The sequence below is a fragment of the Salminus brasiliensis genome, chromosome 22 (assembly GCF_030463535.1).
Source record: "Salminus brasiliensis chromosome 22, fSalBra1.hap2, whole genome shotgun sequence".
NCBI lineage: Eukaryota > Metazoa > Chordata > Actinopteri > Characiformes > Bryconidae > Salminus > Salminus brasiliensis.
In genome coordinates, this window is record NC_132899.1 from 2838174 (window position 1) to 2856931 (window position 18758).

General features: G+C 46.0%; 1 protein-coding gene across 2 annotated transcripts in view; it reads right to left on the reverse strand.

The window, feature by feature from the left end:
• pald1a (phosphatase domain containing paladin 1a) overlaps positions 1 to 18758 on the reverse strand; it is a 79926-nt gene that overhangs the window by 13420 nt on the left and 47748 nt on the right. For both annotated transcript variants that reach the window (XM_072667660.1, XM_072667659.1), the window contains exons 17-18: positions 17253 to 17324; positions 15157 to 15297 (exon numbers count right to left, since the gene is read on the reverse strand). In XM_072667660.1, coding sequence (XP_072523761.1) covers positions 15157 to 15297; positions 17253 to 17324 — 213 coding nt within the window. The remainder of the gene's footprint in view (positions 1 to 15156; positions 15298 to 17252; positions 17325 to 18758) is intronic.

The window sequence follows — 18758 nt, forward strand, 5'->3', positions numbered from 1 at the left end:
ATGAAGCTTGTTAGAGCTTCATACTGGATATTAATGTCATTAGAGCTTCATACTGGATATTAATGCTGTTAGAGCTTCATACTGGATATTAATGCTGTTAGAGCTTCATACTGGATATTAATGCTGTTAGAGCTTCATACTGGATATTAATGTTATTAGAGCTTCATACTGGATATTAATGCTATTAGAGCTTCATACTGGATATTAATGCTATTAGAGCTTCATACTGGATATGAATGCTATTAGAGCTTCATACTGGATATGAATGCTGTTAGAGCTTCATACTGGATATGAATGTTGTTAGAGCTTCATACTGGATATGAATGTTGTTAGAGCTTCATACTGGATATTAATGCTATTAGAACTTCATGCTGGATATCAATGCTATTAGAGCTTCATACTGGATATTAATGCTATTAGAGCTTCATACTGGATATTAATGCTATTAGAGCTTCATACTGGATATCAATGCTATTAGAGCTTCATACTGGATATTAATGCTATTAGAGCTTCATACTGGATATTAATGCTATTAGAACTTCATACTGGATATTAATGTTATTAATGTTATTTAGCGGGTTTTTTGAGTGTGTGTGTTTATACACATATATTGCTCTCTTATGGAAGTAATTAAGAACACGATCCAGAAAAAAAAAGTGTGTGTTTGTGTGCCCTGATCACCCTTAGGGCCTTGTACTCCCGGGGGTCTATGACCACTTAGATTTAAAACACACACACACACACACACACACACACACACACACACACACACACACACAGACAGTCTGGATGTTCATGGTGCCAATGTGTGGAGGCCATGTGTGAAAGCTGAACCACCCCTTAAATACACACATGTGCGCGCATATGCGCACACACACACACACACACGCGCGCACACCCATGACCACACACACGCACACTTCACACCTCAAATGTCGTCTCAACCAAAAGGAGATTTAAAACTCATGCGCGAGTGTACACACACACACACACACACACACACACACACACACACACACACAGAGAATGAAGAATGAGCAGTATTATCTCTCTCTCTCTTCATTGAGGAGTCTAAGGAGGGGAAAATGCTGCAGTAAGCTGAAACACATTCACATTAGCCTTCCCACTCCACCTTAAATACAGCAACAGTGCAGCTACCATTTAAGGTGGAATTGATCATTTACCAGCTTCTTATTGGAGTCCTCCTTGGCACCTTAAAACAGGGAACAGTAACCTAATGATGAAGCAGTTACTATTTAAGGTGTACTGATTTTTCCCTCATTCCACCTTAAATGGAATGGACACACCATTACAACGAAACAGCTACACCAAGACAAAACTGACCGCTTTTTTCCTGAAGTTTCTGCTCCACCTTAAATGAAACTGCAGCACCATTTAAAGGCTGCATTTGCTCAATTTAAGGTGGAACAGAAAATTCACCACCTTAAACGAAACTGCTGCACTATTTAAATGCAACTGCTGCAAAATTTAAGGTGGAACAGGGTATTTTGGTGAAAAAGACACCAAACTTAACTGTGTGGAAGCCCACTGCACCACACACACACACACACATACACATTCCTACATTCCTTCCGACGGGGCATATAGCAGCTGACTCTTTCCATCAGGATTCAACTCAGCATAATATTCAAACCACACACACACACACACACACACACACACCACCCATCAAAAACCTACCTGCTGCACCCCTCCCCTCCCCCGTCTACAGTTTTTGTCATAACCTCACTTCCCCCCCCAGCAGTGTGTACAGTGTGTGTGTGTGTGTGTGTGTGTGTGTGTGTGTGTGTGTGTGTGTGTGTGTGTGTGTGTGTGTGTGTGAGAGACAGTGAGAAAGTGTAGAAAGGCTGGACTGATCAGAGTAAACAGCAGACACTCAGACAAGCGACCAGACATGCACAAAACACACCGTCTGGAGACCAGCCATACTGAAAAGAGAGGTGCTAAAAGATGGGTGTAATGTATGAAGCTACTAAATCTGCACAGATCTAAAGACACACACACACACACACACACACACACACACACACACACACACACACACACACACATCCTTGTCACATCTGGTTAACACTATCCATCAAAAGCCATTAAATGCTGACAAATTACACTTCTGCTGTTCCAAACCCGGCTAGTGCGCCCCCTAGAGGTGGAGGAGTTCAGTTCCGCTGTGTCTGTAGCTCCGCCTCAATTGATGATGAAATTGAGAGGATTTCCCCCTCAATTACATAGTGGAGCAGGGGGATGCCGAGGCTCCTACTGGTTGCCACGGTAACACACAAAGCAAAAAGGTCTCCGATTGGCTCTTCTCTACCAGTCCGTGCCTCACTAAGCCCCACCTCCGCACGCGAATTTTTCTAATGTGCCGAGAAGGAGGGAGCGCCGCTGATACGGAGGGACGGATCTACTCTTTTGGTCACTTCCTGCTACTGCGCCTTTAAGACAGATTTATGTAAATGAGCCCTGTTCTGATTGGCAAAGCAGGGCAGCCACGGGGCAGGGCAGGCTGAAACCCTCCTAACGTCACTCTGAATGGGCAGAGCCAGACTGTGGGAGGGTGAGTGGGCGGGGACATGTAAATGAGCTCGGTGGTTAGTTCCCATGTAAAGGACAGGAGGGGGTTTTTAATGGTTTGGGACTGCTTGGCCAGTACACCAGTGTTCAAAACACGGCAGAGGTCAGGGATGGCGTGAGGGACGAAGGAGGCGGAGAAATACACATTCCTGTTTAGGTCAACGGTCATCACGGATGGCAACGAAGCTCCGCCGGCAGGGGAATGCTCCTCATTAGCACTCTGCTTCCTCACCTGTGGGCAGCAGAGCGGAAACATCAACATCTCCATCCTCATTAAAGCACACGGCAGCCGAACCCGGGCAGCGACTGCTCATAACGAGCCTCTCGAGTCACTGGAGAACTACAACGAGGGTCCACAGCGAGTCCAGAACCCTTCGAGAACCCTGGCAAAACGGCGAAAAAAAGGTGCAAAACCCCCACATTGACATTTACCATCACTATCCAAAAGTATCTGGACAGTCCTTCTAATAAGCAAGTTCATACAGGCCTCATACAAAAGCTCTGGAGCAGCTTTCAGCACATGACCCTACGGCCTTTGCCTCCATTCGCAGCTCCACGGAACGCCTTGGGAATGAGCTGGAACGGCAAAGCTCAAGCTGGGATGGTGACGAAGCCAAGTGGAGCTCCATCCAGTACCTTTGGGATGAGACGGAGTGGCAGAACTAACCATCTAACATCAGTACCTGACCTCACTGATAAGCTCATGAGGCTGAATGCAATCAAACCCTCCTCACAGCAAAGGGCCAACATCTAGTGTAAAGCCTTCCTAGAAGAGTAGAGTGGGGAGGGGGGCACCTGGACAATACCCTTGATTTCAGCAGGTGTCTACAAGCTTTTAAACATATGAGTGGTCTCACACACACACACACACACACACACACACACACACACACACACAGCTATAGTAGATGGGTTGAAGGCCAGATCCTTCTTCCAGAACCAGCCACAGGCCTCAGAGCAGCCAAGCAGAAGCACATTACTGCATCATCTGGAACAAAGATGGAGAAGTGGGCTTTCTGGCCCCTGGCCCCTCCCCTAACACTGCTTTATAGGGGCCCTGTGTGTGTGTGTGTGTGTGTGTGTGTGTGTGTGTGTGTGTGTTACAAGATGAAGACGGATTCCTTAATGACTTTAGCAGGCCGCCTCCGCTCCATATTTTCCAGCCGCAGATACAAATGTGACGCACACAAGGAGCCAGGCGCCACCGTGTGTGTGTGTGTGTGTGTGTGTGTGTGTGTGTGTTCAGTAGCTGCAATGTTAAATGATTACTGTAATTCCATCCAAAACATCCAAAACCACTGAAGCACTGAGCACCATCATCTGGATGAAGTTCAGACTGATTGCACACCCCCCACACACACTCACACACACACACACACACACACACACACGTTAGATGTTCTAAGCACAACTACTTGAATGTTTCCCCACATTTTAGACACAGTTTCTATTTATTTACTGAACATAAAACATAATAATGTGTCCAAAGGTTTGTGGACACCCCTTGTAGGCATTCAACTACTTTAACCTTCTCCTTGAAACCCAGGATTCATATTTGGTTCATTATTCAGTGATTAATGCAGAAACTTGCATGATTTTTTGTTGTTACCCATTTGGAATGGTATACTTTGTGGCGTCCCACAGGGTTCAATTTTAGGGCCCATCAAACTGATGTTTTTTATGACAGTAATGAAGATGCGAAGACTGGAAGAAGTGTGGGATTACATACAGGGTCTGAATCGTGTGTCTAAACCTATCAGCACCATGCTGCCTAATGCCAGGCGTGGGCTAGTAGAGGGGTATAATAAAGCCCCCCAGCATTGAGGAGCTGTGGAGCAGTGGAGGAACTGTGTTCTCTGGAATGATGGTGGAGGAGCTCCATCCAGTACTTTTGGGATGATGAGGGGAGATGGTGATGATCATCATCCAACATCCTGGCCTCACTAATGCTCTAGTCACTGAATGCAATCAAATCCTCACAGCAATGCCCCTGCAACATCTAGTAGAAAGCCTTCTTCCCTCCAACAAAAGCATGTACATGTTTTATACCAAACTGTTCAGAGTGGTCTCGGCTCTCTCTTTAATGAGACCCCATGTGACCCAGAGCACCATGTGAGGAGATAATCTGACCACAGCTGAAATATTGGAGTCAAATATTAGAAATTCTTCAGATTTCCTGTGAAATCCTACCTTTTCTCACGTGGGCGAATTGTTATGGTGCTGGAGTCTCAGCTTCACAACAGCAGTGGAATGTCTGAATATCAGTTTATCAGATGTTGAGAGACCTGTGGTCCAGCGGTCAGTTTCACACAACCATAGACAGACTCACAACTGCAGCAATTACAGATGAGAGGCAGATGCTGGACACACAAATACACCAGTTAGACAGGGCGAGAGGCCGAGACGAGGATCTCAACCCGTATTCACAGGATCTACATTTTGGAGCAGGTGTCCCAATACTTTTGTCCTAGCCACGTTTACGGTATACAAAAGGTGCCATTAGATTTGCACACGTCACTTGTAATGTGTTAAATAGGTTCAATTGAGTAAATAAACACAGACGTGTTACACTGGGCTCCAGAGTGTTACTGTAGAGGATGTGACACTTCTTTACATCAACACCATCTACACCACCCACGCTGCATTTAAAGTAGCTGCCACGTGAGACTGAAGCATGTGTGTGGGTGGAGTCTGTTTGACTGGGGGTTATGTATGTATGTATGTATGTATGTATGTATTTATGTATGTGTGATGTGATGCAGTGTGTATAATGTAGGTAATAGCATTATTTAGAAGAGCTGCTGTCACTGCAGGACTGGATAAATGGATGGATGGCAAAATGATGGATGGATGGCAGGATGGATGGAGGAAACAATAGATGGCTGGATGGATGGATGTCAGAATAATGGATGGAAAGATGGATGGATGGCATTTAGCAGACACTCTGGATAAGTGTAAATGTAATGTATGGATGGCAGGATGGATGGATGGCTAGCAGAATGGATGGATGGATGGCAGGATGGATGGAGGAAACAATGGATGGCTAGCAGAATGGATGGATGGATGTCAGAATAATGGATGGAAAGATGGATGGATGGCATTTAGCAGACACTCTGGATAAGTGTAAATGTAATGTATGGATGGCAGGATGGATGGATGGATGGCAGGATGGATGGATGGATGGCAGGATGGATGGATGGATGGCAGGATGGATGGATGGATGGCAGGATGGATGGATGGATGGATGGCAGGATGGATGGATGGATGTCAGAATAATGGATGGAAAGATGGAAGGATGGCAATACAGATGGATGGCAGGATGGAAGGATGGAAGGTTGAGCTACCACACCATGTGGGAGACCAGGGTTCGATTCCCGGTCTGGGTGACTATGCTGCGCTACACCAATAAGAGTCCTTGGGCAAGACTCCTAACACTACGCCGGCCCTCCTCTGTGATATGAATAACCTTGTAAGTCGCTCTGGATAAGAGTGTCTGCTAAATGCCATAAATGTAAATGTAAGGATGGATGGCTAGCAGGATGGATGGAGGAAACAATGGATGGCAGGATAGATGGATGGCAGGTTGAACGGCATTTAGCAGACGCTGTGGATAAGTGTAAATGTATGGATGGATGGATGGATGGATGATGTATGTCAAAATAATGGATGGAAAGATGGATGGATGGCAATAGAGATGGATGGCAGGATGGCAGGATGGCAGGATGCATGGCGGAAACAATGGATGGCAGGATGGATGGCATTTAGCAGATGCTCTGGATAAGTGTCAATGTAATGTATGGATGGCAGGATGGATGAATGGATGGCAGAATAATGGATGGAAAGATGGAAGGATGGCAATACAGATGGATGGCAGGATGACTGGCAGGATGGATGGCATGATGGATGGAGGAAACTATGGACGGCAGGATGGATGGCAGAATAATGGCAGGATGGATGGATGGCATTTAGCAGATGCTCTGGATTATATGCCTTAAATGTAAATGTAATGGATGGATGGCAGGATAGATGGAGGTAACAATGGATGGCGGTACAGCAGGATGGATGGATGGATGGATGGATATCAGAATAATGGATGGTAAGAAGGATGGATGGCAGAACAGGTGGATGGCAGGACAGTGAGTGGATGAATAGATGAAAATGGATGGCTGGATAGCAGGACTGCAGGATGGATGGATGGAGAGATGGCAGTAAGGGATGGCCGAGCTGATTGGTGGATGAATGACTAGCTTTAAATCCCCAACACTATCTTCACCATCTTCACCAAGTTCAGGCCTGTGGCTAATTCCAGAAGCAGAATTCTGCTCTGTGGTAAAAACGTAAACATACATGCAGTGGAATTAAAGAGTCAATACAGACAAGGTCAATAACGGTCAGCCTGATTTGGCGCTCCCTGGTCGATATTTAGTGAGCAGCATGTTAATTACATTTGTAATTAGGCCAGGGGGAGGGGAGAGGGGGTGCACATTTTAATTGACAGATTTCTCCGACACTGCCTGTAGGATGTAGAGCACAGCTGAACTCCCCAGTATCTACAGCCTCTGTTCAGCCTCGGCCAACAGGTTTGGACCCTCTGGTTCTGCTGGGGGTCAAACTGACCTGTGTTAAAGTTTAAAAACACAGAAAAATGATTTGTAATTATTGTAATTTGTGAGCAGGTGAATGGAAAATGACTAATTTGATGAGTGTGCCAGCCCCCCTCTCCCCTCCCGTCCCCTCCCCAAATGTTTGTATTATACACACATTGCTTAAGACATACAGGACACTGAATTTTGGCTGGAAAAGGTAAAAATATGAAATTTAGACTGAAAATGAATGTGATTTTTTTCAATACGACAAAGTGGATTATCAAATAAACTATATTTTCAATTTAAAATGTGATTACACTAAATATAATAATATTAAAATATAAAAAATAATATTAATTAAGCAGAAGACAATGTTTATGGAGAAAAATATTCGGCACTGGGTCAATCTGACCCAGGGGCATCACTGCTGTTCCTTACAGTGAAGCATAACAGGAGAGGTTAAATATCTTCATGAATGTTTTTTGATTAAATGTACACTGTGTTCTGGGGCCAATTCAGCATGGTGGTGGTGAGGGGGTCTTGGGGAGTCTTTTATCTTATCTTTTTTTTTTTTTTTTTTTTAAGCAGTTTTTCCTCTAACCTTCCCCAGGGAACCCTCTGACAACCCATTACTTTGCTGTGTACCCATGCAGGCTACCGCAAATTGGGTTGGAGCAACAGTCTGAACAATCTGGACAGCCTAGGGCCCCCTGTGAGCTGGTCAGAGAGCCACAGCCTTTAAACCTTTAAAAATGTTTCTACACAGCAAGAAAAACTCGTTAGAAGTCCAAATAAATAAATATTTCAGGATATTATACAAAACCGCCTATAAGCTACATGATATGGATATGAAAAAGTATTTGGACACCTGCTGATTCACTGTTTCTTCTGAAATCAAGGTTATTAAAAACAGTTTCTTCTGCTTTTGCTGGAGTAACTGTCTCTACTGTCCAGGGAAGAAGACTTTCTAACAGATTTTGGGGGAGGAACATTGCTGTGAGGAGTTGTCTGCATTCAGGGAAGTGTGCGTTAGTGATGTTAGGATGTTGGAAGATCGATCAGCACCCCAACTCATCCCAAAAGTACTGGATGGAGCTCCTCCACCATCATTCCAGAGAACACAGCTCTTCCACTGCTCCACAGCTCCTCAATGCTGGGGGGCTTTATACCCCTCTATCCCACATAGCCTGGCATAAGCTGGCATATTGCCAATAGGATCATCAATGTTCATCTGCTTCAGAGAGTCCTATTCTAATGGCAGTTCTTCTCTACAGGGGCTAGACAATGTTCGTGTCTGCAACGTTACTGTGTCAGCAATGGGTGCAACTTACAGTAGCTGAATGCATTCAATAGAAGGGGTGTCCACAAACATTTGGACACATAGTGCATCACCCTCATTAAGCTCAATCTACAGTGCGCCTCTTTAACTTTAACTAGTGTCCAAAGAAACAGTGGTTGTGAGGTATAAGAGGGGGGAGCCTCTCATTGATTCCTGTAGGGGTCTTAGATACAGTAACAGTGTGTGGAACTACCTCCACCATGTTTGGAAGCTGTACTTCCCATGAAAACAGATACTTTGCCGGTGCAGAAGGTGGAGAAACATCTGCCAGACTGCTGGAAAATCTGCCTACGGGAGCACACGCCCTAAAGTACGCTCTCCTGGAACCTGCTGACCAACAGAAAACATCAATTTCACCCCACATTACCCCGTGCCTCACCCTCCCCTGCCTAATAAACTGGCGACCCGGTTTCAGAACCAGCCTAACATATGAAGAAGTCTAGACCATGCGGCTCAGATCTTAGCTGATCCGTCTCGCTGAGCGGGTAAACGAACTCCCGGGCTGTCCTGCTGACCGGTCAGAGGTGCCTCGTCTAGTCTCGCCATCACGCAAGGATCCGGTCCTGCAACCAGCCAATACATTTTAAATGAAGTCAGCCTGAAACTCCCAGTGGACACCAGAGAACGTGTACACAGAAATGACTCGCCGTCCCCCCCGGGCAGTCTCCCACACATTTCAGAGACTCAAACTGTCGGTCAGCGCTCACCCACACCTCTGTTAGCCACTCGCCAAAGGTAACCTGCATTAATAGAGACGTCCTTCGCCTCGGGAGCTCGACGTCTAAATAACCCCACTAATCTCAGTCACAACGCCACCCCTCCGGCAGCGGAAATTCCATTCACAGCACGGATAATTAATGACTCCTGCAGGTTGGTCAGTGATCAGGAGAGGGTGTGGTCAGACAGCGAATTAGTTAGTGCTGTAATTTGCTTAAAAAAAAAAAACTGCCACTGTCATAATAAACCCCCAGAGTCAAACGCCATGCTCTCCTGTTCTCGTTAACGAGGAGATATCAAGCAGAAACATTGGGAACAGGGATTTAATCCGATCAATAGTTTTCGTATTCAACTCACGCTACAAGCCGCTACAGTACGGATGGTCGGATTTATGGACAGATAAATGGGTGGACAGATGGATGGAGGAATAAAGGGGTATTGCCATTCATGTCAATCCAATCATTACTCAGCGTTATGCGAGAACTGGCGTTCCTCCACTGCTCCACAGCTCAACGCTGGGGGGATTGATACCCCTCTAGCCCTGGCATAAGCTCATCAATAGGTTCATCAATGTTGTTCATCTGCTTCAGAGAGTCCTATTCTATTGGCAGTACTTCTCTACAGGGGTTAGACAATGTTCGCCTGTGTGTGCTTTTGCACATCTGTGTCAGCAATGGGTGCAACGTACCATAGCCAAATGCGTTTAATAGAAGGGGCGTCCACAAACATTTGGACACATTATGCATCAGCCTCATTAAGCTCAATCTACAGTGCACCTCTGCTCAACTAGTGTCCAAAACATCAGGGGTTGTGAGGTATAAGGGGAGGGAGCCTCTCACTGCTTCCTGTAGGGGTCCTGGTTACAGTAACAGTGTGTAAACGCCAAGGGGGGTTTATACCCCTCTACTAGCCCACACCTGGCATTAGGCAGCATGGTGTGCCAGCAGGTTCAGGTTTAATTATCTGCTTCAGAGAGTCCTATTCTATTGGCAAGACTTCTCTACAGGGAATAGACTATAAGCTGTGTGTGTGTTTTTTGCAATGGGTGCAACATATAGCACCTGATATGCATTCATTGGAAGGAGTGTCCACAAACTTTTGGACACAGTGCATGTATTTATTATTATTGATTCATTATGAACTGAAATCTGATCAGACGTTTATCAGAAGTCCAAAAAAAAAAAAAAAAAAATGTTCTAGAACACCTAGAACTACGTCCTGGGTTCGGAGCGAGACCCCTCTGCCCCTGCTCTGCTCCTCCCCCCACTGCGGTGGGTTTGTTTGGGTGGTTTTGTGGAGACCTTGAGTTAGAGAGTCTGGAGATCAGCAGCCAACCACTCACCCACCCACCCGACACACACACTCAGACACACACACACACTCGGGGACACACACACACACACACCTCCCAGGCTCCATACAGGGTTTCTGGCAGATGCTTTTTGTGGTTTTCGGCCCCCTCAGCCCCCTCAGCCCCCTCACTGTGACGTCGGTTACCTTTGCTGTCAAACGTCTCTCCTTACTGCAAATATTTTTCCGCTCTGCCGTCCAAACCAGGAGAGCCTCTCCGTACCGTGCTGACCAGGCGCCCGGAGTGTACCCTTTTTAGGAGGCGTGTCCCAAGCTTTCTCAGAACTATGTAGCTAAATCCTACACGCTGTGTAGGCGTGATCGTTTAAAATGCTGTGAAAAAATGTTTACCCCCGTCTGGGATTCTCACATTTTATTTAGTCTGATTATAAAGCGCACTGTAGAAGTATATATATAAATATATATAGAGAGAGACAGAGACAGAGAGTCTGGTGTCTTTGGCATCTTGGACAGTTTTCCTGCCAGATATGAGATTATGAAATCTTCAGCTATGAAAAAAGTGTTTGTCATTGAGGGAACTAGAAATTCTGCTCTGCTAATTTAGCTTTGAGCTGAAGCTGAAGAGCAATTGGGTCATGCAACAAGACAATGATCCAAAACACACAAGCATATCTACCTCACAACACTTTAAAAATACTTCTTAATCAGCCCCGAGACTCAGACTGTAACTCCGCCTCCTCAGTGTACATCTCAATACCTACATTCAGAGACTGTAGCTCCGCCTCCTTGGTGTATATCACAATACCTGCATTTAGAGCGTTATTAATATTCATCCTAATGAGACTGTAGCTCCGCCTCCTCAGTGTATATCACAATACCTACATTTAGAGCGTTATTAATTATTATTCACCCTAATGAGAGACTGTAGCTCCGCCTCCTCAGTGTATATCACAATACCTACATTTAGAGCGTCATTAATATTCACCCTAATTCACCCTATTCACCAGACTGTAGCTCCGCCTCCTCAGTGTATATAAGACCACGGGTCACACTTTGGGCAGCTCTGGTGTAAAGAATTAACCTCCAGCTCTGTCTCTGCTGTACTGCCACTCTGCATGAAGTACCTTATTTCTATAGGACAGTGAGGATTCTCAGCTCCTCCCCCTTCTCCTTTATTAAACTCCTCCATTCGGACCCGGTCCAGCTCAGATTAAAGAGTAAACCACAGCACAGCTTTTACAGCTCAATAAGATCACTCCCATCTGCTCTGCTCCGACTGCCGTGGAGCCTCCGAGATCTCGATGAGGACGGCATGTGCTTAGTTCGGTCAGAAAGAACGCCAGCACTCAGAACACTGTTTCTAATAAAGTGGCCAGCGACTGGACGCACAAGGTTTGCTGTTTCTAATAAAGTGGCCAGCGAGTGGAAGCACAAAGGAGGTATTTCTAATAAAGTGGCCAGCGAGTGGAAGCACAAGGTAGGTGTTTCTAATAAAGTGGCCAGCGAGTGGAAACACAAGGTAGGTGTTTCTAATAAAGTGGCCAGCGAGTGGAAGCACAAGGTAGGTGTTTCTAATAAAGTGGCCAGCGAGTGGAAGCACAAGGTAGGTGTTTCTAATAAAGTGGCCAGCGAGTGGAAGCACAAGGTAGGTGTTTCTAATAAAGTGGCCAGCGAGTGGAAGCACAAGGTAGGTGTTTCTAATAAAGTGGCCAGCGAGTGGAAGCACAAGGTAGGTGTTTCTAATAAAGTGGCCAGCGAGTGGAAGCACAAGGTAGGTGTTTCTAATAAAGTGGCCAGCGAGTGGAAGCACAAGGTAGGTGTTTCTAATAAAGTGGCCAGCGAGTGGAAGCACAAGGTAGGTGTTTCTAATAAAGTGGCCAGCGAGTGGAAGCACAAGGTAGGTGTTTCTAATAAAGTGGCCAGCGAGTGGAAGCACAAGGTAGGTGTTTCTAATAAAGTGGCCAGCGAGTGGAAGCACAAGGTAGGTGTTTCTAATAAAGTGGCCAGCGAGTGGAAGCACAAGGTAGGTGTTTCTAATAAAGTGGCCAGCGAGTGGAAGCACAAGGTAGGTGTTTCTAATAAAGTGGCCAGCGAGTGGAAGCACAAGGTAGGTGTTTCTAATAAAGTGGCCAGCGAGTGGAAGCACAAGGTAGGTGTTTCTAATAAAGTGGCCAGCGAGTGGAAGCACAAACTAGGTGTTTCTAATAAAGTGGCCAGCGAGTGGAAGCACAAACTAGGTGTTTCTAATAAAGTGGCCAGTGGGTGGAAGCACAAGGTAGGTGTTTCTAATAAAGTGGCCAGTGGGTGGAAGCACAAGGTAGGTGTTTCTAATAAAGTGGCCAGTGGGTGGAAGCACAAGGTAGGTGTTTCTAATAAAGTGGCCAGCGAGTGGAAGCACAAGGTAGGTGTTTCTAATAAAGTGGCCAGTGGACAAGCTGAGGTTCACTGAAATCAGAGGGGGTGTGAACAGTGTGTGTAGAGGCTGACTCAGGAAACGTGAACTCCATTAAGGAGGAACTGAAGCTCTGATAGAGGAGCTGACGTGAGTGACCACTTTGGGAGTAAATATGCCGACCTCGTCCGTTTGGTCGGTCAATAATCTTCAGAGCAGGTCACCTCAGAGAGTGCTCTCGAACCAGATAAACAACCTTACGTAACGCTCTCCGGTGCCCGTACCTACAGAAATACCTCCATTAACCCAGCGTGGGACTGTGGATCAATTTACTGAGCCTCCTTTCTCCGAGCGTAGAGCTGCTGATCTGTCCAGTAAAACACTCCTACAGAAAGTGGTGGTGGTTCTCCATCACTGTGTTCATCATTAGAACATCTCCAAAGTTCTCCTCTCTCATGGAGTCTAGTATTATTTAGAGTTCTCCTCAGATCAACACCTGGTTTGGTGGTAAATCAGGGCTTAATGATGGTGAATCAGGTGAGCTGCTGCTGCTGCTGCTGCTGCTGATGGAGTTGAACACATCCTCCACGCTGTGCTGGCTGGACCGGGGGGCGTCCAGGAGAACCCTGGAGGAATCGAGCTCTGTTCTTCAGACTAGCTCGCCGACAAGACCTCACTACTTTCTTTCTTCAGAATGAGAAGCTCTTACATATATATATATATATATATATATATATATATATATATATATATATATATATATATATATATACACACACCCACACACACACTGTAAGGACAAAAGTATTGGGACACCTGCTCAGGGGTATAACAAACTAAGTTGAGACGGCTTATGTTGGAGTAACTGTCCAGATAAGAAGACGACTTTCTACTAGATTTTGGAGAAGGAGCATTGTTGTGAGGATTTGATTGCATTCAGTGTCAAGAACTGCATTAGTGAGGCCAGGATGTTGGATGATGAGAGGGACCAGAGTGGTCTACTCAGCTTTCAAAGATTAGTTATAGCTCACAGTAGTGAAGGTCACTGAGGTCACTGTATACATACAGGCCGGTTTCACACACAGACGTCCAAGTCTGAAGCTGGAGCGTTTTTTTTTCCTGAGTGGAAAGATTATTATTATTATTATTATTATTATTATTATTGATTATTATTATTATCGATTATTATTATTATGATTATTATTATTTTGACATTTTAATCATTTATTTGTTTGCCAACATTAACACTACTTGCAGAGGGAAAGTGGGTGTTTTCTCTTTTGGATTTCATTCAAATACAATTAATTATAATTAATTAATAATTATATTAATGCCTAATATTTATGTATGTTTAATTTGAGTGAGCGCGAGAGCGAGCATGAGAAAGAGAAAGTGTGTGTGGGAGAGAGAGAGGTACAGTAAGTTTAACAGGACAGAGCACCATTCAGTATTGAGTGGGGAAAGGAACAAACACACACACACACACACACACACACACACACACGTAAATCCATGACCAGTAACAAATGACATCAGAGACTTGAACCACAAACCCAATAACACACACACACACACTTACATCTAATGACACACACTGCTTCTATTAATGCTTTTTAAAGTACTCAAGGACGAAACACACACACACACACACACACACACACACACACACACACACACACACACACACACACACACACACACACACACACACACACACACACACACACACACACACACACACACACACTCAGCTGATCCAGAGAACCAGCTCACACCACAGACTCTGTGTGAGGAGGAACGGTGCCACCATCTGCAGGAGAACTGCGGAACTGCAGCCGGAGTCACAACACAAACACTACTGAGGCTTCCAGTTTCTCTCACACACAGGGACAAAAGTATTGGGACACCTACCCTACACAAGCTTCTTGACACCCCATTCTAGCCCCATAGGCATTATTAATATGGAGCTGGTCCTCCTTTGCTCTAAGCTCTACCAGCAGCAGCAGCAGGTCTGGAGCTCTGCTGCAGTTACTGAGTAAGTTGGAGGCTCCAGTCCCAATACTTTTGTCAATAGACACATAGAACAGTACAGTACGCACACCATTGTAAAAGCTGAGGTTTCCGTGATATGAGCCCTATAAACCATATTGCCATATTGATATTTGGCAGGTCGACAGGAATCAGCACGGTGTGATGTGTGCTACAGCGCCCCCTACCTGTCTGTAGGTGCAGATGATGATCTCTCTGATGTGGTAATGCATCGGCGTCATGGTTTCACTGACCGAGTCCAGCGCCATGTCCACCTCTTTCTTCATCCTGTGACCATCAGGGAGGATCCTGACCAGCTTCATCACCACCTAGACGGCAAGAGAGAGAGAAAGAAAGAGAGAGAGGTCCACTGTCAACTTTACTCACTCATCTGTGTCCGAATACTTTATTGACCTCTGCTCCCATGTAGCCTATCCAGACTACTTGACAGACTGCCCTCAGGGCAGCAGATCTCTGCTGGGGGCTCCAATATATACCTAAAATGTAATAAATATAATAAATCTAAAATATAGATGAACTTAAAACAATCATTAAAATGTGCCCCTGTTACATTCCAGCAGAGCCCCCCTGCTCCGTGTAGCCCACGTAGACCACTTACTGCCCTTAGGGCAGCAAATCTCTGCTGGAGGCTCAAATTAATAAATTAATAAATAAATAAATACATACATATATACACACACACGACCCATTAAGGGATCTTCCAGTTAGACCACGCCCACCACTTCCACCAATCCCAAAACAGATGTAGGTAATGACCCTTTAATGGGTCAGTGTGCTAAACATACATCACAGCTGGCCTACATCCTAAATCTACAGGTCAGTACTAGGCTTGAAGCAAGCGTGTGTACAAACCAGGTCAGTCCCTGCTGTCGTATGTGACTGTGTGTGTGTGGGGTGTGTGGTGGTGGTGGGGGGGGGGGTGTAAGTGTGTGTGCCTGATAATAAGTCCTGACTAAAGTGTGTCAGTTCCACGAAGGACCCCCCCTGGGGCAGTGCACTCTGAGGTCATGGCTCACGTCACACAGTAAGCAAAACTGGGACTGTTACTGAACCAGCGAGAGTCCACACACCCACCACATCATTCAAAACCTCTTAACTGACCATCAGGTGCTCCACTGACCCGGTCTCCCACAGCTGCGTCTGTTCTCATGGATTCTGGAGATCATTAACCCTTAAATTCTGGCTCAGTAAGAGCAAAGAAAATTAACATATTTTAACAGTCTGTCATAAAATAAAACTATTTAGTATACTACAGCAGTTTAGCCCCACCCACTCAGGCCTCTAGTCAGCCTGGAGCAGTTTAGCCCCACCCACTCAGCCCTCTAGTCAGCCTACAGCATTTCAGCCTAACCCACTTAACCAACAGCAGACATGTGCCGCGCACACAGCCAACAGCAGATTAGCCCCACCCACTGAGCTCTCTATTCAGCCTGGAGCGGTTTTGCCCCACCCACTCAGCCCTCTATTCAGCCTACAGCAGTTCAGCCCCACCTACTCAGCCTACAGCAGTTTAGCCCCACCCACTTAGCCCTCCATTCGACCTACAGCAGTTCAGCCCCACCCACTCAACCCTCTATTCACCCTACAGCAGTTCAACCCCACCCACTCAGCCTACAGCAGTTCAGCCCCACCCACTCAGCCCTCTATTCGGCCTACAGCAGTTCAGCCCCACCCACTCAGCCTACAGCAGTTCAGCCCCACCCACTCAGCCCTCTATTCGACCTACAGCAGTTCAGCCCCACCCACTCAGCCCTCTATTCGACCTACAGCAGTTCAGCCCCACCCACTCAGCCAACAGCAGACATGTGCTGCCCACACAGCCAACAGCAGTTTAGCCCCACCCACTCAGCCAACAGTAATGTTTTTAGAGCGCTCATGGTTCTTTATAGAAAAGTGGGTTCTTTTGGGGTTCTTCAGCAAAGACACCGGTCCAACACTGACGCACAACAGCCCAAATAATCACCTGGATGCTTAAACGGTTCTTTACCTGGTTAAAAGGTTCCTCATGTTCCTCAACTTCTAGAACCGACGCTAGCAGAACTCACACAACCCCAGAACCCTTCAGAACCTTTCAGAACCCTTTCAGCTTCAAGTGTAACGGGATCTCCGTTCTGAGCGGCTCATTATCGTGAGATATTATGTCTGCGGGTCGGGCGAATAATGAGCGAGTGGTTAGGGGGTGGATCAAATCTCCACGGGTCAGGGGGACGGCATGCTCGTCATTTAGAAGGGTGAACTTCACTGAGACTCTAATGCAGCTTACCTCAAACTCCCCCTTTGTGTATTTAGCATCAGGAACACTGACAATCTCCTCCTCTCCAAACTCAGGGAAGCCCTGAACAACAGAAAATCACAGGGATAAGAGGTTTAATCTAGAATAAAATAATTACAGTAATTAATCCGCTTATAAATTTAACGTGAAACCTACGTAGATAACAGGTAATGGTAGCCCACGCCCGACCAATCAGCATGCTTCTAACTGCAAGCTAACAATTACCCAGATTACAGGAAATCTCATTTTTGTCCGTATCTTAGTCCAGGGTTCTAGATAACGGTGAGTCAGACAGTGTCAGAAACCACACGAGCAAGTCTAATTAAGCAAGAAGCCAAAAATCAAATAAACATGATTGATCACTGACCTCAGATACGGTCATCAATCAGTCGTCATGTCATGCTTGTTATTTGTGCTTATTTAATTGAAAACAGGATGCTAGGCTAACGTAGCTAACTAACACTGGATTTCACATGCAGTGTAAACACACACACAAACACACACACACACACACTTCAGATTTTTAATTTCATACTTTAACAACAGCCTAGAGCAGTTTAGCCCCACCCTCTCAGCCCTCTATTCAGCCTACAGCAGTGTAGCCCCACCCTCTCAGCCCTCTATTCAGCCTACAGCAGTTTAGCCCCACCCTCTCAGCCCTCTATTCAGCCTACAGCAGTTTAGCCCCACCTACTCAGCCCTCTATTCAGCCTACAGCAGTTTAGCCCCACCTACTCAGCCCTCTATTCAGCTCACAGCAGTTTAGCCCCACCTACTCAACCCTCTATTCAGCCTACAGCAGTTTAGCCCCACCTACTCAGCCCTCTATTCAGCCCACAGCAGTTTAGCCCCACCTAGTCAACCCTCTATTCAGCCTACAGCAGTTTAGCCCCACCCACTCAGCCCTCTATTCAGCCTACAGTAGTTCAGCCCCACCCACTCAGCCCTCTATTCAGCCTACAGCAGTTTAGCCCCACCTACTAAGCCCTCTATTCAGCCTACAGCAGTTTAGCCCCACCCACTCAGCCCTCTATTCAGCCTACAGCAGTTTAGCCCCACCCACTCAGCCCTCTATTCAGCCTACAGTAGTTCAGCCCCACCCACTCAGCCCTCTGTTCAGCCTACAGTAGTTCAGCCCCACCTACTCAGCCCTCAGTGTTGTGTTTATAGACTCAGTCAGCGCCACCGCCCTCTAAACCACATCCATTCACCAAACTAATGAAGATGTGGAGGAGCTCTGAGCGAGTGTTTACAGAGAGGTCCAGTGTTTGTTAGCAACATTAGCTTAGCATCTCCGGTTTTAACGAAAGAAGTACCCATCATACAGCACGCTTTATTAGAAACACCCATCTTGTGTCTCTACTCACTGGCCACTTTATTAGAAACACCTACCTTGTTCTTCCACCACTGGCCACTTTATTAGAAACCCCTCCCTTGTGCTTCCACTCACTGGCCACTTTATTAGAAACCCCTACCTTATGCTTCCACTCACTGGCC